Source organism: Mycteria americana, chromosome 11 (assembly GCF_035582795.1).
Source record: "Mycteria americana isolate JAX WOST 10 ecotype Jacksonville Zoo and Gardens chromosome 11, USCA_MyAme_1.0, whole genome shotgun sequence".
Lineage (NCBI taxonomy): Eukaryota > Metazoa > Chordata > Aves > Ciconiiformes > Ciconiidae > Mycteria > Mycteria americana.
The window spans coordinates 26,070,245-26,094,593 of NC_134375.1; the positions used below are offsets into that span (position 1 = coordinate 26,070,245).

A 24,349-nucleotide genomic window follows, 5' to 3' on the forward strand; every position below is an offset into this window, starting at 1 on the left:
CATAAAACTTCTTTTTTAAGCCAACGTGTCAACAAAGGAGAAGCCATTGGGCATCAGGAAGTAGAAACATCGAAGAGATGGGGGAAAACTCCTAGAGTCCCAGGCAGACAATTCCTTCATGAGGGAACGGCTCTTTGAAGAGCTGATTCTAATAACTATTTCTAATTGCCCTTACCATAATTGCTGGATACTTTTAATTATATGGTTGGTAGACTGTATAATGAAACTAAAATAATTTAAACTTTTAAAGTGTTTTGAAGATGAGAACTGATTTTTAATACTTCTAAATATGACTATTGTGCTACACTACACAGAAGTTCAGCTCAAAGACATTTTTTTTTCTTGCTGTCATCAAGGTGCTGCAAAAATACTCATAACTAAAAATCTCTGTAGTTCACAAACTTTTATTTAAAAGACATAGGAAAATGTCACGCATAGAAAGCATGCATTGCACTTCTAGCCTATTCACTGTTTTCTCTCCAGTTAGATTTCATAGCCTTGGTACAGGAAACATGGGATTAAAGTGGAAAAATTAAGATGTGTGGGGTTTTAAAAGACTCATATGAAATCTTGTAGTTCACTTCTATGAAGACTGAATTGAGGAATTTTCATCTCCATTTGAACGGCCAACAGACACAAGTTTGTGGATTGAAGTTTGGCTTTCCAGCCTGAAGTTTTCCCTTCCATACAATAAGAAAAGTTTCAATAAAAAGACCATCTAGAAAAAAGTGACAGAATTTTTAATTACAATTTGCTTAATGTGCGAAGGGAAGAATAAACATGATTATCATGACTTTCAAAAGTGGCTCGTGATTTTTTTTCTTTTGGCTTAAGGTGAGAGATTCTGAATTAATCTCCAGAAAATATTCCACTCAAATTGAACTTCCACTAACTAAGCTTAAAAACACAGCAAGTGAGAAGCATCGGCCTCGATTCTAATGCTTCATTAAGGATTTACATATAACTGGTGCTTTGCACATTTAAACAGTAACAGATGCTCGTGACACTTGGTGCTCTGCTAAACAGAAGAGTAATATTTAAAAATCAATTCTGTTTTCTTTTATAGTCCTCTCAAGTTATTCATTGCTGAAGACACTTTCTTGTAGAAGCTGGAGTAAAAATTAGTACACATTGTTAGTATTAGCTGCAAGAAAAGAAAATGTAGCAAAACTGGAGCAGGTCAAATTACAGAAAAGTCTGCATAGTCACTAAGCCTGGTGTATCCATATAGGTAATACAGCAAACTCACTTTTAATTTGTTTCTTGTCTACTTCAGGCAGAGCTTTTGTAGCTTAAGAAAGATAATGCTTGGCTTTTGTTTACATTTCTGACACTGAAGATAATCTTGATTTATGCTAATCTATTTTCAAGAATTAGGACCACAGAATTTTAGCATGTGGACCCATCCATTACTCTTTAGTGGTTTTGGTTCTTTTCTGTTTTTCTATATAGTTTTATTCCTGAGAAATGTGTACTTATTAACTGACTTTTTCCTGTTGTGACTGTATTTACAGTGTCTCTAATAATTAACTTACTATTTCTATGGCAAAACACAGATGAGAGTTATGCCCTTTACACAATAATTCATGTTTTCTTTTGTCTTTGAACTATAATCGCAAGTATAGATGTTCCTATGCTTTTTTCCTAGTAAAATATTTCAGATTTCACTATAGAACGTCTTGTCATCAACCTCTAAAAACCAGGTTAATAGAAAGTATGCACCACTGACTGCCCAAACGAGAAGGTAAATCTGTAGGGAAGAAACTCTATAATGAGACAAAGTTGTTTAACACATCTCCTCTTTCACAATTATTTCAAACTTTGATGAAGATTTTAAAAATTAAGCTGAAAAGACCTTTTAGAAAAAAGACCTTTTAGAAAAAAAATCTTCTACCCATCACATAAGTAGAGTCCAGAGCTGATAGTTCATTTCTATGTGAACATGACATTACAGTCAATACAAGTTAGCATCTTTGATATTCCCGCAATTGATCTACCCAAGCAATTATGGTCATCCATGCAAACTTAAGGTCTCTGCTTTCCCAAAAAATAACTTAAACATACTGTGACACAAACAATTTCAATATTCAAATTTCACTAACCTTTGTGCTAATTCATGTATTAGTTTATTGTCTTTCCAGGAGTTTTGATGTAGCATGAATCAATGTAGTAATGCATACAGCAGAATCTATCCTGCTCTCCCCCTTCTCTCTAACAGAAAAACTAAACACCAGTTGCCATAAGATCCTAATCATCAGCTCTAAAGACTGGTGCTTGCGAGTCTGTTCCATGTGAGCGTCGGGGTTGCACACAAGTGATTCAGCCTACACTTTTAGAACTTGCTTCAGCCACATTTTATGGGCAGAAATCATTGAAATTGAAGGAATCAACAAATTAACGATTTTTTTTTCGGTAGGAAACAAAAAATAATTATTGATTCTTATTAGTGTCATCAGAGTGCTTAAGAGCTCTAGCAAGGGACCAGGACTAGGACTCCACTGCAGCTGGTGCTATACAATCAGAGATCAAAAACCCACTATTCACTGAAAAGAAATAGAATAGTTCTTAAATGTATGTATGTCATGCATATTTATATATACATTTTGTATATTCTTATACACATTGAATGCATATTTTCTATAGAGTTTTTATTTTCTTACTGAATAAAAGCATTGAAGGTGTACGAAATTATTCAAACACTGCAAACACCCATCAGCTTGGTTTCAAGCATTCTTAATCACTACGAAGATTAAAGACCACTTACGTCAAGTACACATTTACTCATAGTTCTGCAGGGGACAATGACTCTTTTCCATTAATGAATAATCATTCAGAAGTTCACAGTTTGGTGCCTAAGTATGAATAACCAACCACCCTAGAGACTGTCCGTTATTTTCTGTTTACCTAAGAGCAAAAACATTAACAAACAATTATCCCAGAAAATTATTAATCATCCAATACATTCCAAGCACAGCTACAAGGAAGGACTTAGGAAAATAATCAGCATCTACAAGCAATACCGAAGATACTGTAGCAGAGACTATTGTCATTACAAGATCTCTGGAGAAAGTGTAAGTTCTCACAACAATTATCTTGATTAGTCTCCATTATATCATCATTATTCCACCGTGAACATTCTGAACGGGAAGATGAGACTCTTGGGTTCATCCTCCAGCAGCCCAGAACAGCAGTGGCAATGACTCTTCATGCAATACCCATCCTTGGCCATTTCCCAAGGAATTTTGTGGGATGTTCTCCCCACCACTACCTTTCCATGCAGTTTAGCCTACACTGAACACAAACGGAAGTAGGATATACTGACGATACTTAGAGGGCAAAGCCAACAGAAAAGTAAGTTATATGACAGTTACAAAGGCCCTGTAGTATTTTTAGTACTTTTGGGTAGCCAGTGGCATGCTGTTGAGAATTATTGTTGAACGCTCACTTATCAATGATGACTACTAAAACCGACTAGTCGTCATTGCTGAGTTGACTCAGCAGTCAACAAAGACTGACGGGGTGGGACAGCTCGTTTTACTATTTGCTCGCTTCCAAACCAGCGTGTTCTCTTAGAAATCCGCGTTACACAGGTAAGGATCACAATTAAAGGCTTGCATCGCAGATGCCAGCTCAACTTACGCACGCAGCCCTCGAGCACGGCGTCCGCAAGCTACCACAGCGAACACAGCCCGTGAGTGACGGTGAGACGCAGCAGCGGCGGGGGGACGGCGCGGCAGCGCAGCGCGGGAACAGGGCGGGCACCTCCTCACGACGACGTGAGGTTTCCCGGTGCTCCCCCTTGTCACCTCAAGCCGCGTTACAGCTCCCAACGCTTCTGTTGGAAAACGGCTTCGCAGCCGAGGTGGCAACACTGTGTAATAGGTTTGCTTTAAGGAAAAAAAAAAAAGCCTTTTGTTTACCGCACTTAAGGACTGGGTGAAAAAGTTAAAGCGCTCCTGGGACGGGACGGGGAGGCCGCCTCAGCGCCGGGGCTGGGCCTTCCCCTTCGCGCCGCTTGCCCCCGCTCCGGCCGCTCCTGGAAGCCCGCGGGCGAAGCTTGTAGCCCTGTTTCGGCTGGCGTGCGGAAGCGGGGCACCGAGCCGGCCGGGGACTCCGGCGGGGTGGGTGAGGCGGCGGACTTCGGCCCGCTGCCGCTCTGGCCGGTTTCGAAACAGCACGAAGTCGCTCTGACTGAGATATTCCACGGCGGCCAAAGGGTGCATTCCTGTGGGAAGTTCCACCCGCTCCCCTGCCCTTCCTCCCCCACGGACCTCTCCCCCTGCCGGGGCCAGTCCTGAGCGCGGGAGCACTGGCCCCGCCGCAGCGCAGCCCGCCTTCCGCTCCGCGCCCTCCCGCTGAGGGCCCCAGCGCCCCGCAGGCACCCTTCCCCGCCCTCCGCGCTGGGGAGCTGCGACCGGGAGCGCCGCCGCGGCTTCCCGCGTACGGCGTGCGAGTGAGTGGGGCCGCAGGCGGTGGGCTGAGGAGGCTCGGACGGGGAGTTCCTGGCAGCCGTGAGGAGGAAGGGCCGGGAGAGGGGGGTGAGGCCGCGGCGGGACAGGAGCGGGCGGTAGCTGCCGACGCTCGGCAGCACGGCTCTCTCTACTCCACCGCCGGTGGCAGCCTCCCCCCCCGCCAAGCGGCTGTGAGGAAGGCACAGGCCTCCCCGGCCGGGAAGGAGAGAGACACAGCCCGTGGGTGCCCTGTCCTGCGTAGGGGACCGGGACAGGCCTTTGGTCGCCCTCCTTCTCGGGGCGGCTGGGCGGGAGCCCGATCCGGCCCCGGGCCTTTGTGAGGAGCAAGAGCCGTTCTAGGCGCCCTAGAGCAGGGTCGCAGGCTGCCCGCAGAGCTGCGGGAGTTTACAGCAGCCTGACGGCCTAGGCCGGCAGATACGTTTGTTCATAACGAAGGAAATGGTGAAGGTAAGTAGGCTTGACCAGTTTCAGCCTTGGAAATGAAACTTACCACAAGGTTTCTGTACATGAACGAACTTTTTTACAAGCAGGACTGAAGGGAAAGTTTGTCCAAAACACTCCCACAGCAGATGAGTTTAAACTGTGTACACAGTCTGCAGTGGGAGGAGAGCAAGAGCTGCTTTTACCCGAGGAGCTGTTCCTCCTGCGTCTTACACAGACAGGCCTGACAGGATTTGGCAGCACAGTGCTGTGAAGGGTGAATGCCCAGCAAAGGTCCCCTTGCTCTGCTGCACTATGTATTGTCCATGCTGTTGGACATATCTGGGAGAGGGTCATATTTTACATCTGCCAGAGAGGATATTGTTGTTTTGGCCTTGGCAAAATAGGAGAGGGAGTAAGTTTTCAGCCACAGTGACCGTCTCCTCTTTGTTTCAGGATTGGTTTAGAGGAACTGGGGTAGGATAGTGCTCATGCATGATGACCATGCATAGATGAGAGTGGGTATGGATCAATATGACAAAAAGAGTTGTGCATTGAAAGATGTGTTTTTATCCATTCACTCCAGCTATGTATGCTGGATTTAAATTAAATCAGAATGGCTTGATTTTTGACCTCTGCACTTCAGAATTTAAAAGCACAGAAATTTGTGAATCATCTACACACTGATTCTCAAACATTATGACCAGGACACTGTTGACTGACTTAACTCCCAGCTCACTCTTTGCAAGATAAAAACTATCTCAAATGTTATTCTGCCAGTCCTGTTCCATTTTATGTAAAACAACAACAAAAAAACCACAAAGAAAAACACAAAATAACATCTAACTATAAATCTGACAAATGTGGTGGAGTAGATTCAAAATACTACTTCAGTTACTTAAAAGGAACATTAGATTTAGCTTTCTTGGCTGGTGATTCAGCCTTCTAGCCCACACAGTGGGTACCCTAACTATCTCGGTACATATTTTTGATCACTTATTTCCAGTTTTATCAGAGAATGGGACAGCTCTGATTGGTTAACAGTAATGATGCCCAGTACCCTGTAACTTTTCTATAGATTAGCCACCTCATCCACCTACAGAACCATTTCATTACTGTTTTTCAATATATCCTGCTCTATGCATGCACGATACCTGCCCTCCTCTCTTTGTTGTGAACTGTGAGCCCTTTAAATCTAGAAGTCTAGGAGTAAGGTCCCCGAGCTGAATCCTTGAACTTTTGCTTAGCTTTCTTACAGAGAGGGCAAGCCAATTTAGTCCTTAGATGCCCTGCACAACTTCTTACATATCTTTTCTCTCCTTTTTGTCTCCCCATTCCTTAAAAACAAACAAACAAACAAACAACACATTCTTCACCTTTCACAGCTTCACTGGCCCTTAGAGAAGTCTGTTTTCACATGTGACCCCAAATCAACATCTGTAGAGTTGCAATGGTACGTACCCATGGGTTACTTCAGGGTTTATTTCTCATGCAAGCCCGATGCATCATTGAAACACATTTCTGAATGCAGTGAGGAGCCCCAGACACCTAACTTCAGAGCCCCACTGCCCACTTCTAGATACCTGGTTATGATTAGACATATTATTAAATTGTAGCACCAGAATTTTCCCACTGAGATGCTCTTGCTCTCTTCACTCTTGTAAAACCACTGTCTATAGGCCCTGCTCAATAGTAATAATATCTGTAAATACATACTTTTTTAAAATGAGCTCCAGATTTTGAAGCTGTAGTGCAATACAGTGAATATATTCTATGTTGCTGCCGTATGCATTTCTGCAGGTCTGTTCACTGATTCCTGAGGAACATCTTACTACATGCTCATAAAGAGGTCATGATATGTGAGAATCCAGATAAAGACATGCAGTAATATCCAGTAAGGCCCCAAAGACAACTTTTTTTTTGGTGGTAAGTACAGAGTATTCCAGTAGAACCGTGTTGTGTAAACCTCCCTATTTCTACATATTTTGTTTTGACATAGCCACTACAATATTTAATAGAGCTGGCCATAAAACTATAGTTCCCTACTGGGTAAATTGGGTCAGCTTCCCCAGCACATCTCAGAGCCTCAGATAACTCTACCTATTACGATAACAACTGGATTTTTTTCCAGTTCCTGGAAAAAGCACATTCTTGCTGAAATACAGTTCTTAGGAACACTGCACAGGTTGTAAATTCTCCCTGGCAAAAAAGTCAGATAAAACTAAGGAAAGTTGGACACGAAGATGCATTAGCTTACTTTTTGACTGATGTTCTCTTGTTCAAAGAGGGACTCCTGCAAAATTCCACAAGACTATCTTCTGTAGAAGAACTTGAACTGTGATAAACCCATGTATGCTCATAGAACTACATAGATTATTTTAGAGAAGTATCATCATGTTCTAATTTCAGGGCTTCATGATCTCAGTCCTTGACACCAACCCCTTCTATACAAGGTTGTTCTATGAGTTTCAAAGCCTGCACATGTGAGAGGCTCTTAACAAATCAGCTTTTAAAAGGGTCTAGACTTCAGTATTAGGGTTCTGGCATAAGGCAAGACACAGACACTTCATGCTGTAACATCAATGCTGCCTTTGGAGTCTCCCTTGAGATAGTACTTTTGGGAGCTCAGTAGCCACTGCTTATGCTGTAGCAAGCTGTAGAACCACAGCCTCCAGCACTGCTGGAGTCAGCCAGTCCCTGACTGAACACGGTTCCAGGGATTCTGCAGAATCTACTGTCTTTACAGCCAACAACTAGGTATGTTGTAGGCTTAACAGCCAGCATTCTGGTTAGGAGGCACAGTAATATTTGATGGCATTATAGATCCCCTGCCAAAATAAGCTGGCCAGTACTTGTTCCAATGTCTGTGAGCCCTACCTATCTAAATAATAAGTGCTGACCATCTGTAGGACCAAAACCTGAGGGTTTACTTCATTGGGAGGAAGGTTGATCACTTCACCTCATCATGATGAATCTCCACCAGAAAAAAAGAAACAACTCACATCATAGAGTCAAAGTATCTTTCCCAGATTATCAGGGCCCAGGCCCATACTGTACCAACCCCATCAGACATCTGCTGTTCCCGAAACAATAAAGTCCTGTGACCCACCAGTTCTGCAGGTTAAACGTAAGTCCTTCAGAATTGTAGCCCTCTTCATCACAAACCAAACCCTCTCTACCTTTGTATCCTCCTCTACTGTATCACAGGAAATTGCTAAATCTTCTTTCTAAGAAAGAATCCTTTAATATTCTTCACTTGTAAAAGACAACCCCCACCTTCAGCTGGGATAAATTTTGAATTAGCCATGTGGGAATCAGCTGTGTGAACTCTGAGCTCAGACCTATCCCCTGCATCCTTTTTTTTTTTTTTAACAGAGCAAACTGTTCTCCATGGTTGGTTGTTCATTTTCCAGAAGTTTGAGGGCTTGTACAGCCTATTACAAGTTTCCCTAGAGAAGAGTACAAGATGTATGCTTATTCCCATCCTTCCCCAAGAGAAAAAAAAATACTTTTGCATATTAGATTGTACATCAAATTGTAAATAAATATAGTTGTAAGTGGAAGACAACATTTATCAGGAACCTGCACCTAATTTTGTTACAGAGTTGGGCCTTAAGAGCTCATGTGTGCTCTCACAAGCTGTACATTGTAGAGTTTCACCCAAGAAAATTAGTACAGTTCTGTTCCACCTCTTAGTAAAAACAAAGCTGATTATCTCAGTGATTCATTAAGACATGTTTTCTTTTAGTGAAAAAACCCAGACATTTTACAGAAATACAGGGCTTATATTACAAAATATTGGATAACTATGAAACTTGAATGTATGAAAATCAATGTTAACTTAATTAATTTCTGAAAAATTAGATTTCACAAACATAATACAGTATACAATATATTTCCAGGAGAAAGCTTGCTTATCTCTTTCAGATGGGCAGTGCATTACAGCGTAACAGCCTCTGGATAGGTTGCTGTCTCTGGAATCCAAGGCAACTGCTTAGACAGAAGCCATGGGCCAGGGAGAAATACTTTTTACAGCCCAAGGATATCCATTTTCACTAGTTGTTTATACCAAGGGAAATGGTTTCAAGGAGAGAGAGCAAGAGAAACGCACTTCAGACACACATGGCTAGCAGCATCAGTACCTATGACACTTACATGGACTGTGAGAATGTTGCATTTAGTTCCTGTACTGGAACCTGTGCAACACAGAGCTAAATCTCTGTTGCTTGCAAGGCTCACAGGCTTTTCTGAAGGTAAAAAAAAATTGCCATTCCTACTCAGCCTGAGGATCTGGTGGTGTTAGATTGTAACTGTCCTCAGAGCACTCCTGCAGGATCTGGTTTTAGTAGTAAGGTAGAAAGCCACAGATGAACAGATTTTGCCTTTGCCTATATTAGGAGACATGCCTCAAACCAGCAGGTTTTCACCTTAGTGGCAGCTGAAAATTAGTTTCACTGTTACACGTATGTTTTGTAGAGACATTGTCCTAGATTTGGTCTGGCAGAAGCTACAGTGGGCATACTCATTTCCATTGTTGTGACTTGGCTATGCAATATCACTGACTGCCACAAACTTACAGAGAAGTTTATGAAATTGTTGGTTTTTTAAATTCTTACCTACTAGAGGCAGATGAAGAGAGACTACAAGGTAAGCAAAAGTTTCCATCTGTTATGGTTTTGGCAAATACTTGAAAACCTGCTTCATGTATCTATCTGAGGAACCAGAAGCAAATCAAAATCAGACTGCGTAAAATACAAAATTATGTATGCCACTTGACTGGTGCATAGACTGCATTAAAATAAGGCAGCAAGTTTCAGAGTAAATGTTTATTGGTTTATTGGCACTGTTGTTAACCCTTTGGACAGCGAGAATGGGTAAAGTATACCAGTTTTACCTGCAAATGACTGACATTTTAGAGGTCATACATTGTATTAATGCCTACATCTTAATGAGGATTTTTGTTTGTTTGTTTTTCTAGGGTAATACACTGGATTTTTGTTAGAAATTCTGCAGGAGTTACACAATCAGTAAAGATGTCATACTTAATGAAAGGAGTTAAATGCTGCAGTCCTGTGAATCAGATGCACAAAGTAACAGGCACTCTGTTTAAGGCACACATATTAAAGAACATACTGGGTATCAATGAACAATTCAAAATTTCACGTACATCATCTCAACTTAGTTCTGAAAAGGCAAACTCTTATAATTATGTCATTGTTGGAGCTGGATCAGCAGGGTGTGTATTAGCCAACAGGTTGACTGAAGACCCTCTCAGTACTGTACTACTTTTGGAAGCAGGCCCTAAAGATACCCTTCTAGGTAGTAAAAGACTGATGTGGAAAATTCATATGCCTGCTGCATTAACTTACAACCTCTGTGATGAGAAATATAACTGGTATTACCACACGACATCACAAAAGCATATGGATAACCGAATTATGTACTGGCCCCGTGGAAGAGTGTGGGGTGGCTCCTCCTCTCTCAATGCTATGGTATACATTCGTGGACATGCAGAAGATTATAATCGGTGGAGCAGGGAAGGGGCTATAGGATGGGACTATGAACATTGCTTGCCCTATTTTAAGAAGGCACAGACACATGAACTAGGGCCAGACCAGTACAGAGGTGGAAATGGACCCCTGTATGTGTCAAGAGGGAAAACAAACCATCCGCTTCATCATGCATTCCTGGAGGCAACCCAGCAAGCTGGGTATCCCTTCACAAATGATATGAATGGCTATCAGCAAGAAGGATTTGGCTGGATGGACATGACTGTACACCAAGGTAAATCATAAAGGGGTCCTTAAGTAATTTGTATTTCTGACCCACCAGTGGTTCTTCTGCAAGCATTTCGGAATATGGACACATAATCTGCACTGAATGCTATTTGGTTGTTTAGATTACTGAACAGCTATGGCACTCGGTATTTACACCCTGTTCATATCACAGCAGCTTGCTATCAGTCTAGGGTGTATTTCATTGAAAATGGCATTGACGTGCAAGTCTTGAGTCATAGTTAAATTTGAGGAGAGTAGGTTTTCAGAATGTCATTGTGAAATTTGTTATGTTAAAATAAAATCTTTAGTTATTATATCAAATCACATTTGCTTTGAACTCTGTAAACATCCTGATGGTTATTGGCCAAAATCTTGAAGAATACTGAGCATGACTATTTTGACGTTTAATGTAAATATACATTGTAGGTCAAAGATGGAGCACAGCTAGTGCTTACCTTCGCCCAGCCATATCACGCCCAAATTTGTCAGTTGCAGAGAAGACAATTGTAACAAAAATCTTGTTTCAAGGAACAAAATGCATTGGTGTTGAGTATGTGAAAAATGGGCAAAGGAAAAAGGTAAGAGATTTTTATTTTCCAGTATGAAAGGTATGAGTCAAAGCAAAATTAATTTTTTTTTAAAACAAACTTTTATTAAAAGTGGCTCTTTACTATGCAAAATGTCTGTTTTTCAGATGCTATGTTGTCTCTTCCGGTATATGATTCCTTGTCAGTTACTTCACAGTAGGTGATATTTCAGCTCTATCGATTTAGAGATTAACATCTCCATTATAGTTCCATCTCTTGGTACTGAGGAGACAAGCCATAACTTGATGTTATGCAAGAGTGTTGTGTAAGGTTTCTGGCTGGAACCTATGGTGCAATCGTGCACTGTCTCACCTTATTGACTAGTTTGCTGAAATGCTGATGTTTCTGAAAAACAATTCTGAAAATGCTGTTCTGGCATAGGAAAAATCTGTAAAAGCTAGATACTGAAATCTGAATGGCTCAAGGGATAAATAGTGAGTCATTCACTTCTACTTTGCCATTATGTATTGAGTTTTGGGACAGTAATGATGCAACATAATGAAGAAATGTGCCTTTTGGTTGTTTGTGGAATGATTATTTTTCAGTCTCAGTCCAACTTCCACTGAACATGTGATCATGTGGAAGGAAGCTTGAATTGCCATTACAGCTTAACTCTGTGAATAGTTTATTTTATGCAGCTTTGATCCATTGACTTCTATAAGACCTAAAACATTCTCATTTCCCTTAACTCTTTACCATTACAGTTCATTATGGAATATTTAACTAGAAAATTGCCTAAAAGGGATTTGTATGTTAATAACTTAAGATACTTAGTCACAAACAATTATAAAATAATTAAAAAGTGCAATAGTAATACCCTAAAGAGAGGAGAGTACAAATTTTGATGGTTTGAGTTCAGTAAGGCTTACAAGACTCTGAACAGACACGTGTTCTGTGACTGGACACCTGCTAAAAGTTAAAATGCAATATAAATAAACTGTTCTTTCATTTTCTAATGCACAGAACAAATCTGTTGTTTTCTAAGTGGATTGGTAATGATAATCATTTTAGCAATGTAAAACAAAAGTTGCAGAAAATTTAATTGATTTCATGACCTATTAAATGTCTGCGAAAACAGTGTCTCTACGTGCTGCTCTTGTGCCATTATCAAGATGAATTTTGTTGAAGAAAGTCTTGGAAAGCTAATTACATATGATCAAAGACTTTCTGAATACTGGACCACTTTAACTGCAAAATTCTTTAATTGCTATGAATTTTCATACGTATTAATACATGTATGAATTATACATAGTGAATGATATATATTTATAGCATATATCATAAAAAGTACACCTTCAAAGTATTTCCCTTCCTTCTTTTCCCCCCGACATCAAAATTGCAGGACTCGTCTGCTTTTACTTCCTGGAAAATTTTATACCTGTCAGGATGGAAGAGCTAATAATTATATTGCATTATGAACATCAAGATGAAACACTTGATTATATTAAAGCGTTTTTGTTTTTACAGTCTAGTTTAGGTAGGCTCTCTTTTACGCCAGTCATCAATAAAGTTAAAAGGTCATCAAAACCAGATTCAAGCATGATTCAAAACCTATTCATCAAGCCGGTGACTTAATTGTTATTTCAGTAGACATTGCGGTCCCGGAGAGCTCCCAGGACTCCAGTAAGCCCTCTGACAAAAGCAGGGAAGGTAGACTGAACATTCCTGGAGTTTCCGAGTTCAGAATCAAGCAGAAAAGTGTATTTAAAGGGGAAAAATGTTTTAAATGGATCATAGACTAAATAACCCATACAAAAATGTTTCAAAGTCAGTTTTTCCTCTTTGCATGTTAGCTTTAAGCACAATGAAAGACTGTATATGGGCTAGGAATAAGTACAGTGCTGACTTTGCAGTGAGTGTAGACCAAACGAGCATCATTTGAACACGACCTGGAACAAACTGGCACCAGTTCTGTGTGTACCATAGAAAATGTAAATAAGTTATATTTGTGTAACATGCAAAATACAGATCTAGGTATTGATTCAGCAGTCACAGATATGCTATGTATTAGTCTTAACATACTAATGATTGCCTGGAGCAAAACAATAACGAACAAAAAAAATCAGCACCGTCTATCCATCGGCAATATCAGATAAATAATGTGGAAACAATTTATCAAAATTTATCTTCGTACTACATTTTGATCTTATTACTAGCAACAACCTCATTCACCATCATTCTGTATAGCTGAGGTGTCATTCAAAAAGGACAGGATTACTACAAGTTAATATGCACTCCATGCTAATCTGTTAACGCTTCACCATACTACAGGAAAAAAAATAGCACTTTTTAATATTGCTTTAGAAGCTAAATGTCTCATCTAAAAATAAAAAAAAGCAGCTACTCATGATAGCACCTTACATTCTACGCAAGTGGAGAATGCAGATGAGCAATACCAGATACATTTCCTTGAACCCTTCTGGGTTTTGCTTGATAACAAGGGGAAGTTCAGGGGCATAATTGTGTGCCTCATCTATTTTTTCCTCACTGTGGCCACACTGATATATTAGAATTCACAGATAAATGTTATGGTATTACTTTTGCAAATGTGTATTGCTTTAAAACATTGGACTAGCTTAGGTAGCATTAGAATTTGCATTAAATATAAATTGTTGCTTACTTTTTGTTTCTTCTGTGGTGCAGTTGTTCTTTCTTAAGAACAGGTGAATCTTGAATCTTTTTTTTCTAACATGCAAGAGTCACTATTGAGTTTGTACTCAACTACCTAACTCAGTGTGTATACAAAGGATATCTTTATTTCAACAGGCAACATATGTGTGACTAGGGAGGATGGAGCGTGTCCAATGTGTGTGTGTTCATGAGCCATCTCATTGGAATAGAAAGGGATAGTTTGAACGAGGTTGGGTTCACCCACATCATCCTCTTTCAAATAGTAAAGGGAGAAGGAGGAGGGTATCGATATTTTCTTACTCCACGCAGTTTTCCCTTTTAACAGTGAAAAGCACTAAAGGGGGGTAGTTCTGATCCTAACTGTAAGAGATGTGGCAACAGGGCAGAGGTAGCCCCCAGATACAAATGACACAGAGAATGATTTTGGTATTGCTAAATGAGCATATTTGGGGGCAGAAATCCTTGGAAAGAAGATGTGCCAAAAATACTTGCAGAGCAAGTTCTAGAAAAAAGAACTATCCAGCACAGAAAACCGAGTCAAAGGCGGAGAAATAGCTTAGCAGCCTATATCATGATGAGCTCAGGGCTCAGACTCAAACTGTTTGATGAAAAGTCTGTCAGCAAAACAGAATTATATATATGCCTGCAGTCAGAGTTTTCTCAGCAGTGCTTTAGTGGTTGAGGGGCTTCTGAGGACTACAATGAGCTAAGAAACCAAACATTAGTCTTGGTTGAATTGAGAAAATAAGCTCTTGAGAATTTTTGAGCTAGCATGTCTCTGAATTCAAAAATCTTCCTTAGGAGTTCCAGTTTTAATTTACAAACCATTATTGAAAATGGAAGAGATGCTTAGCTGACTGATCCGAATGTCATAGGTACTTTTTTCCTGGCAAGTAGCACAGGAGTTTATTGGCAGCCATGGTACTGGCTGAGCTGAACGTTTGTGTGCCATACAGTTTGAATGGATTGTAAACATGGGAATAAATACAGAAATTATAAAAGTGAAAGCTTGATCTTTTCTCTCTGCAGAAATTTCTGGCAAGATAGGAATACATTTAGAATGAGAAAAATGCGAGAGAAGGGTGTCTAATCTGGATCAGAATAGCATATCTGAACAGAAGCTCTTGACGTGTTGCCTGCATTCAGATCAGACTTGATAATGTTAGGACTTTTGTGCTCATTTCCTTTTAGGCTTTTGCCAGTAAAGAAGTTATTTTAAGTGGAGGTGCCATAAATTCTCCACAGCTGCTTATGTTGTCTGGGATTGGCAATGCAGATGATCTAAAAAAACTGGGGATCCCTGTTGTTTGCCATCTTCCTGGTAATTTTATTATTTCTTTTAACTGTACATCTTCCTATGGATGCAATTCAAAGACCATTACATGAAATGAACCGTGAAATTTAGTTGTCTTTATGTCAGGTTGTGTGGACTGAAATGTAAGTGTTACAAATCAGTGGAAACATGCATTGATTTTAGGACTGAGCAATAAACTCCTACACTTTCTTCACTACATTTCATAGTGAAAAATGCCTTTCTGAAAAATTCCACCGAGTACTTTTAAAGTAAAGCAGCATACTTACCATTTAGAATTTTGAATGAGTTTTGATCCACAACAGATTGTATAAACTCCCGCTATTTGCATAAACTCCCAGAGATTGTATAAACTCTATTCAAAAATAGAGGGAATAACATGAACTTTTCCTTAAAACTAGAAGAGCTAGTACAGTATTTAGAAGTCATATCTGGCAATTTTAGAACAAGTGATACGTCTGCCATTTAACTTTCTATTTTCATTGTAGTTATGCTATGTTTATATAAAACCTTATTCTGACATGAGCAAAAGGCTGATATGACTCATGGTCTTGGTCTTAGTCATCACTGCCCTTGTAAGAGGTTAGTTTAGTTCCCATTATGCTGTTTTCTGGATGCAAATGTTGTGTGTAATTGTTGTGTGTGAAATAACTTTTTTTTTTCCTTTTCTTCTCCCTCCTCCCCCTTTCTACTCCCCCCCAGGAGTAGGCCAGAACCTTCAAGATCATTTAGAAGTGTACGTCCAGCAAAAGTGCACCAAACCTATTACTCTATATAACGCACAAAAGCCAGTTAACATGGTGAGGATTGGTCTAGAATGGCTTTGGAAGTTTACAGGTATGAAACAAAATACACAATCATTCTACCATTGATTGATTTAGAATTATTACAGCCTTTTATCCATGAATTTCAAAGTCTGGGAGCCTTCATATATAATTTTTTAATGTTCTGTGAAATAACTGGAGCTTGCAAATGGACCTGAACTACTACTTTTTTTCTAAATCAGAATATTTTAAAACAGTTATTATATCTTAGGTAACAAAGGAGGTTTTTATACACTGTTTTTAAAAATTTTTATATCCCTCATTTTAAGAAAAATTCTACATTTAAAAATCTTGCTGCTACTGAGGAAAGCTGTTGTAAAAAATGAAGAAAAAATTCTATTTGAAATAGATATCGTGTCAATAAAATCATATTGTTGAACTGAATTAAGTTTTTTGTATAATTGCCCCAAAAGAATTAGTTTGTTGCTCTGATCAGAATCCTTTAGGCTTGCATGTAAATCAGAAGTGACTTCTGTTAAAATGACCCACTCATTTTATGGTACCCCAGCTGTTAAGTTGTACCTTAAAAAGAATCTGTAGAAGTAATCCTTGAAATCAGTAAAATAGTTTGGCCAAAGTTGAGGTCTTCATTGCTTGTGGAATTATTGTGTTAGTATTTGACAACTTATGCTGGGTATTTGTGGCTTTTTACCATGCAAGTAAATATTGAGAGCTAACTTAAGGTTTTAAATGGATGTGAAAATAACATAATATGAGGGGCATTGCAGGCTCTTCATCTTTCCCCTTCAGGGTGGGTACTGTGGACCGCTCTGCCTGTTACATGTGGCTGATGGAATAACTATACTGCATGTCATGGAGCGTGCAGTGCAGTAATATCAGGATGCTGCAGTCAGTTCCCTCCACACCTGTTAGGATCCTGGGACCAAACCTGCCTCTGGAGTTAGACCCTAGGCCTGCCAGTTACAGTGAGGTAACTGTAACACCCCACTCTCAGATAAGTGGGTTTTCCAAAGTTATGCATATTTAGACTTATCTAGTGATTAAAAAGCAGATGAAAGTGATGCATATTGCTTAAATTACAAGCTGTCCGTAATGGATTTGCATTCCTTGCAATTGCCACTGCATATATAAATCATTCATATTAGTGAAACCAAGGGTTAAGAAGAAGTGGATTTCTTGCTTTTCTGAGGTCTTTTAATGGCATTTTCTCTCTCATTTACACTCTGTAGGTGAGGGAGCCACTGCCCACTTAGAATCTGGTGGTTTTATCCGAAGTGAACCAGGGGTTCCTCACCCCGACATTCAGTTCCACTTTCTCCCTTCTCAGGTGATTGATCATGGGCGGGTTGCTTCCACAATGGAAGCTTACCAGGTGAGTTGTTGAAGAACATATTCCAGTAATGTTCTGTAGTGATTAGCAAGGAGGCTTACACTCTATTATAAATATTGATAATTTGGCTATATACTGAATATATATATAGTGTGTGTATATAGTGTGTATATATATACTATATGTATATGTATCAGTGTGTATATATATTCAGTATATATGAATATATATGTATATATATTCAGTATATAATATATTAATATATTTGTTCAGTATAATACAAAACAGCTGGGTTAACCTCCTACATTGGGGAAAAAACCATGAGCTTGTTATTTGATATTGCTACCAAAATTATATTACTTTTTATCTCTGGGAAAATAGGCAAGTATTGAACTGCTGTTCAAGTATTTGCACTGCTGAAGTGCCATAGTGCTATTGATTAGGATACCATTGTGCTAGATGCTGTACCAAACTAAAACAATGTGTTCCCTGTTCTGCTGCAGTTTAGACAGAGGTTTAAGCAAGAATGTATGAGGCCACTCATTTATTCATTGGCACAAATTCAAGCCCCATTTTAGACTATCATCTTGATCCAAAAGTCTGTGCTAATGCTGGGGAACTGTCACTGAATATACATGTTTCTTCTTGCTAATCTCTTTTCTTCAGTGATGATAGTAATTTGGTCTGATTGCTGATTGTATTAGAATGCTCTGCTACTGCTAAATTGGAATGGTTGTATTTAAAATTAAAAGAACAGCTGTGAGTTGATAAGGCAGGTATATTTGCTTCCCCTTGTGGAATATCATATTTACAATAGATTTATATAAAATGGAAAAATGCTTAATGGCATTTTCCATTATCTCCCTTTAACATTTACATTTGCTTAGTTTGTAAAAACTGTCCAAATTGCAAAAAAAAATTAATACTGAATTTGGAAATACATCCGTGGGATTGTGTCATGAGTATAGCATGGGTGTTGCAGGTCCACGTGGGACCCATGAGGAGCATGAGTGTGGGCTGGCTAAAGCTGAAGAGTACAGACCCAAATGACCATCCTATCATTGAGCCTAACTACATGTCAACAGGTAAATGCAGCCTCTCCTTACTCTGATGTCAGCTTATTTCCTGCCTGTTTCAGGAGCAGATTTTCATATCTACTCAACACCAGTTCAGAAGTGCTGGTTTGTGCAGCACTGTAGTGCTCTCATTTATAAAAGCCAGTTAGTCTCAAAAGTGGCCATTGTGCAAAGCACTGTAGAAACCAAAAGGAATTCCCTGTTGGGGATGCAGTCAGGGTTCTTAGTGTTTGCTGCATTATGCTGTTCATTTCATCCCCTCCTCTGCTTGTGAAGGAATGGATCTCGTTTGCTTCTTTGTGCCAAGACTAGTGTCCTTGGCTAGACAGGGGGTATAGCGACATAAAGAGCAATTCTTCATAGCTCACCTATTCCCTTTTGGGATTGTGCAATGTAAGTGACAGTTTTGTTCACAGTGAATGTAAATACCTGTGACTTTGAAAAATATCCTACTTTACTATGGCTTTCAGCAATAAGTGACTTTCCCTCCAGCCTTTTTTCTTTGATGCTATTTTTTTCTGTTATGCATTCTGTATGTATTACTAAATTAAGCGTGTACTTACAGTTTTCCTATTTTCTCTCCATACAGAAAGAGATATTTGGGAATTCCGCCAGTGTGTCAAGTTGACCAGAGAGATCTTTGCTCAGAAAGCTTTTGAAAAATTTCGCGGGCCTGAAATTCAACCAGGAAACCATGTTCAGTCTGACAAAGAAATAGATGCCTTCATAAGGCAGAAGGCTGATAGTGCTTATCATCCTTCCTGCACCTGTAAAATGGGTCAGCTTTCAGATAGCACTGCTGTAGTTGATCCCCAAACAAAAGTAATTGGCGTTGAAAACTTGAGAGTGGTAGATGCTTCAATAATGCCCAGTGTGGTCAGTGGAAATTTGAATGCCCCAACTATTATGATAGCAGAGAAAGCTGCAGATATAATTAAGGGCCTCCCATCGCTTCAGGAGAAAAATGTTCCTGTATATAAGCCCAAGACCTTGGAAACACAGAGGTAAACAAATGTTCTCATCCTTTCATCCTTTCACATCTTTTGCTACTTAGGCTTTCATCAGCATGTTGATATCTCATACTGAACATGCCAACAAAATAAATACCATGCAAAACAACACATCCTATGAAAATAAGTATTAATTTGAACCATTCTCTTATATTAGACTACCTATTCTTTTTTTTTTTTTAATCAGTTGGCTTAAGCTGCTTAGTTTAGTTAAACATGACCTTTTGTGGTACAATTCAAATTTTTTGTTGAAGAGAAGCTATTTCTAAATGACAAGACAGTTGTGTACATAAGCCAGAAATACTGTGCAATTGCATGAGGAATGGAAGAGATTAACCTGTGCTATTTTGAAAATCATTATGGTATGCCTTGTTATTTAAAGGAAGGATTTTAACTGCTGTGAGAGTGTTACCCAGGGTAACAGCTAGTCAGTGATCCCCACATCCTGCAAAGAATGGTTAAGTAAATGTAAGCATTTATGCAATTTCATATTTACAGGCCAAAGTAGTTCCTATCAGAATTCATAGGAGAGAGAGGAACCTGCATGTGTTTGGAATTTGTCAAATGTGGGTTTTTTTATGAGAGGAACGCACAGTTTACAAATCCTCACTGAAAGTTAGACTTCACCATACTTAGCAGTCTTATAATTCAGAAAGAAGACATACATTGTATTTATTAGAAACTTATTTTTCTACAAAAATGCAGAACAGGAGCTGATATTTATAAAAATATACTGGAAAACTGGAGTTTCTCCTCACATTTTTCGCAAGGAGCTTAGTAGAATTCAGTTCACAATTTAAACTGATTTAGTTGTACTTTATCATTTAGCACAGTAAGAGGTCTGCACTTCCTATAACGTCCTTAAAGTTACTGGTCTTTACTCAAAGATGGGTGCTTGCAAAAGATATTTCTCAGCAAATATCCTGAATGGTGCCTTACTATCACTCAAATTTTATTAAAAAAAATTACAGCCAAGCTAGATTTCAAATGAAAGGTTACTCAAAATAACTGCATAAAGTCAGATATTGATGATACGGGAAGAGATCTTTTTTAAATTAGAAGGCAAGTAACTTATTCAGTGAACCAATACTATCTTTTAGTTAGGATTTAAATCTTTGCTTTACTATCTTCAGATGTGTAAAGCAAGATACATGATCTTTCATGGCTGTTTTCTGTGTCAATCTAACTTTCAGGTACTGATTTAAAAAAAAAAAACAAACCTAAAGAAACTGAACTCATTGAATGAAATTGAATCCATTGAATTGTTTGGATTTATTAAGTATTCCAAAATAACTTCTGACTAAGCAGTTGTCAAATTATAAAGTAAAAGCTTCTGTAGCCTAAGATTGCTCAGGACTTGCGGTAAACAGAATAAACTTTTTTGCAGAAAAAATGGAATTTTACATCATTTGAGCAGATTGTAAAAAAACTTGCTGACTCAGATGTTGGCTAGAGGGACAACTGCAGATGCTTAAGGCAGATACTTCTACCTGGTGCTGCTTGCTGTAAGGCAATGGTTGGAAGCCCTGCTGCTAACAGAGGGAAAGGACTTAATTCATTAGAATATCTGCATAAAGACAAACAAAAATACTGAAGATGGAAGATGGTAGCAGTGAACTCTGCTCCAAAAGGAGACAGGTAAACCCTTTCTATGTATGCGATGCATTTTTTTGGAATGAGGGGAAAAGGAAGAATATTTTAAGTCACACGTGATTGATTAGCTGTGTTAATAAGACAATTCATCTGATGCAACTGTGCGTTTGAGGAAAGCATGAATTGTGTACGGTGTACCTTTTATGGCAAATAATTTTTATTCAGCACCTGTGCTTTTGAGATTTTCATTTAAAGGCATTCAGTAGGTATCTTAGGGTCATTTGGAATACAAAGTATTAGGATACTCAGAGTAATATATACTGGTGAGACTTACCACAGTCGTGTGCAGTTGAGAGGGGAAGCAGTTTGAAAAGACAGAATACTGAAGTTCCTGCGTTTGCAGATTTACAACATGGGTTTCCACTCCAGGCATGCATGGGGGTTGTTATGCAACCACAGAGGGTTAACTAGCCGGTCTTACATAACTTACTACTGAACACGCACAGAGCTATCCTCTGCCATTATGTCAAGCTCTAGAAGATGAGGGAACAGCAAGGTTAGATATACATGCCAAACTGCATGTGCCTCTTACATTTGGGTACACACTGCTGCATTGTGCAATCAGATAACGGGGCATTTCTTCTGAAACATTGTCATCTTTTCTTGCAGTTCTAAACATACATAGACACCTTGCAGAGTCCTCCCCTTCTAAACACTTATATATTTTCATTGCTGTGAACCACAGTTGCTTTAGGCCTCACTGCTATAGAACGTTGAGGCTCCTTCATGACATTCCTTTGATGCAGTGCCAAAGAAACAGCTTGGGTACTTTGAAGTTTTGTTGCCCTAGGCAAATCTTTAGGTAGCATCAAGCTACCATTAGTTTATCCTGCATTGTATCTGGTTGCTGATACTGAATTCCTGTTAAAATTGTTCTTACTTCTAGCAGAGCCAAGTCTGCTAAGGGATACTTGGAACAGGTACAAGATATTCTAACATGCTCTGTGGAGCACTAGCCATCTGCTAGCTAAAATTAACCATCTTTTACACCTTATTGGATTGCAGAACACAGGCTGATAATTCCAGAGTTTTACTTTTTTAACAAAATAATGCAATGTATAATTGAGTATTATTCCCAGTTCTACCCGGATGCAAATTTTTCTATAAATGCACAGATGATACTACATTATGTCTTCAAAAACAGTTAACTGTAAAAGCTGTTTGATGTAAGAATTTGGAATTTACTAGACCTGCCAGCATGGCTTGAACCAGCAATGGTGCCGCGAGTGAGAATGCCAGCATTTCCATGGTAATAGCTTGCTGAAGATGCTTCAGACACAGTTGGAGGTCTCTGGCTGGGGACAATGAGATTAAGAAAGAAAAGTGACCAAAAATGTTTCTTTCGTACACATATTTCAGTTCAAGTTGCTTTAGTATGAGAAGTGCTTTTAAAAGCAGCAGAAAGTAGCAGTATTTGAAAAACTGCATTATATTTAGTTTATGTAAGGCCACTCAAGGTTTTGTACACCAGAACTTTTGATGTTTCTGCAGCTTAAAATCCTTTCCAAGTGTCTGATTTCAATTAGTCTGCAACCAAATGAGGCAGCTATATAAACATTGGAAAACTGGAAAGTGGGCTTGGAACATGCATTTTCTATAAAATAAACATAGAAACATATTTTGAGGAATAATAAAAGCATTTATGCATTTTTTAAAAATTATAGTTAAAATGAAGAGTTATTGTAGAGAGAACACAAGCATATCTTATTACAGTATTATAATTTTTAGTCTCTATTCTTCTGTCATCCAGGCTCCAGAAAAAGACACTGTTCCAATATGAATATATTTTATATATTCATTTTTTCAGTGAATTTACTGCACTGTGAAAGACTTAGCAATGTTTAATTCTTTGCTAATGTTTTCTGTCATTATATACATATGTAAACAAATCTGGAAACTCATGAAATATGCCTTAATTGTTGAGATAACTTCTAGTTTTTCTGTGTTGAGTAATTACTATGATTGGCAGCATTTTAAGGGTGCCAATAACCATGCAATTCTGCACATACTGGTTACTTTTTTCCATATACTTCTGTAATAAAATTAAACAGGTATTCTATGTATCCATATATATATGTTCTCCCTTAAACCAGTAGCTATATAGAACATGGTTTGTAACTAAATTTCCTTCATTATTTGTTTTTGTAAGGACTGTTTTCTCATAAAATATCATATCTGCCCTAAAGAGTCTTTCATCAGACTATTGAAAGCTAAGGACTAACTATACTGGCAAGAAAACACAGTGAACTCAGCCTATTGTTTTCTGTCCCCTTGGACAAATGATTAATTAAAAAAATTGTCATTCAGCTCAATCTGCCAAATTTGATGTGCTGTCAACAGTCCATGCAGTTAAGTAACCTAACCTGGTCTGGGATTTTTTCCTTCTTTTTTTTTTAATGTTCAACTTCAGTTGCTTTAAAGGTGGTTTTCAGAAGTGGGTATACCACAGTAGGTGGAACTTTGAAAACTACTTGTTATTTCATAGTGATACCAGATCCAGAAAGCTCCATTTTGGTCTCCTAAAGGTTGTTTCTGTAAGCTGGGGAAGTGTAACCAAGTGACTACTGCTGTGAAGAGCATGGGAATCTGAAAAGTCCTTGACTGGTGCAGCAACAACTAAAACATCTCTGTATTATCAATGCTGTTTTCAGCACAAATCCAAAACATAGCCCCATATCAGCCACTATAAAGAAAATTAACTCTATCTCAGCTGAAACCAGGACATGGGTAACCTACCCAAGTGTTTCCAGGCAGACAGCATGAAAGACGTATTTTGAGGTTATAGGGGATTTTAGACAGATTTTCCTAATTGTTCCCATAGATATGGGCCTCATAGATTTGGCCTCATAGATTTGGGCCACAACAACCCCATGCAACACTGCAGGCTTGGGGAAGAGTGGCTGGAAAGCTGCCCAGCAGAGAAGGACCTGGGAGTTGGTTGACAGCTGCCTGAATATAAGCCAGCAGCGTGCCCAGGTGGCCAAGAAAGCCAATGGCATCCTGGCTTGTATGAAAAATAGTGTGGCCAGTAGCACTAGGGAAGTGATCGTGCCCCTGTACTCGGCACTGGTGAGGCTGCACCTCGAATACTGTGTTCAGGTTTGGGCCCCTCTGTTGCGTTAAGAGTTACTGTCGTGTAGGAGTCTGAGGAGTGGCTGGGGGGCGGGGGGGAACCCTCCCGTTGAGTCACGAGGTTCAGACAGGACCCCCTTGCTTTCTAAACTCCTTCTCCCAGAGGAGTATAGGTGCGGCTAAGTCCAGTCCTAGTCTCAGACTTGGTCAACGGTTATTTTCTA

At 39.2% G+C, this 24,349-nt stretch overlaps 1 protein-coding gene and 1 long non-coding RNA gene across 3 annotated transcripts; one reads left to right on the top strand and one right to left on the bottom strand.

The window, feature by feature from the left end:
- Positions 1–353: 353 nt before the first annotated feature.
- On the bottom strand, positions 354–4,482 carry LOC142415563 (uncharacterized). Its single transcript, XR_012777449.1, has 3 exons — positions 3,640–4,482; positions 2,103–2,211; positions 354–718 (listed from the first exon to the last, which is right to left on the bottom strand). It is a non-coding gene; the product is annotated as an uncharacterized LOC142415563 (long non-coding RNA).
- CHDH (choline dehydrogenase) lies at positions 4,133–23,341 on the top strand. 2 transcript variants are annotated; one of them, XM_075514024.1, is made up of 9 exons: positions 4,133–4,919; positions 6,693–6,822; positions 9,871–10,676; positions 11,096–11,247; positions 15,079–15,208; positions 15,902–16,036; positions 17,214–17,356; positions 18,297–18,399; positions 18,980–23,341. In XM_075514024.1, the coding sequence occupies exons 3-9, from the start codon at positions 9,926–9,928 to the stop codon at positions 19,396–19,398; spliced, it is 1,833 nt and encodes a 610-aa protein (XP_075370139.1). In that variant the 5' UTR covers positions 4,133–4,919; positions 6,693–6,822; positions 9,871–9,925; the 3' UTR covers positions 19,399–23,341. The 2 variants fall into 2 exon arrangements, with proteins under 2 accessions (XP_075370139.1, XP_075370138.1); XM_075514023.1 differs by having other exon boundaries at positions 4,133–4,453.
- The last annotated feature ends 1,008 nt before the right edge of the window (positions 23,342–24,349 follow it).

What these genes read in the sequence shown, in the direction of transcription:
- CHDH (XM_075514024.1), top strand. Translation starts at nt 9,926, where the DNA reads ATGTCATACTTAATGAAAGGAGTTAAATGCTGCAGTCCTGTGAATCAG. An exon ending in CCACAATGGAAGCTTACCAG is followed by an intron (nt 17,357 to 18,296) that starts GTGAGTTGTTGA and finishes TGGGTGTTGCAG; the next exon opens with GTCCACGTGGGACCCATGAG. An exon ending in GCCTAACTACATGTCAACAG is followed by an intron (nt 18,400 to 18,979) that starts GTAAATGCAGCC and finishes CTCTCCATACAG; the next exon opens with AAAGAGATATTTGGGAATTC.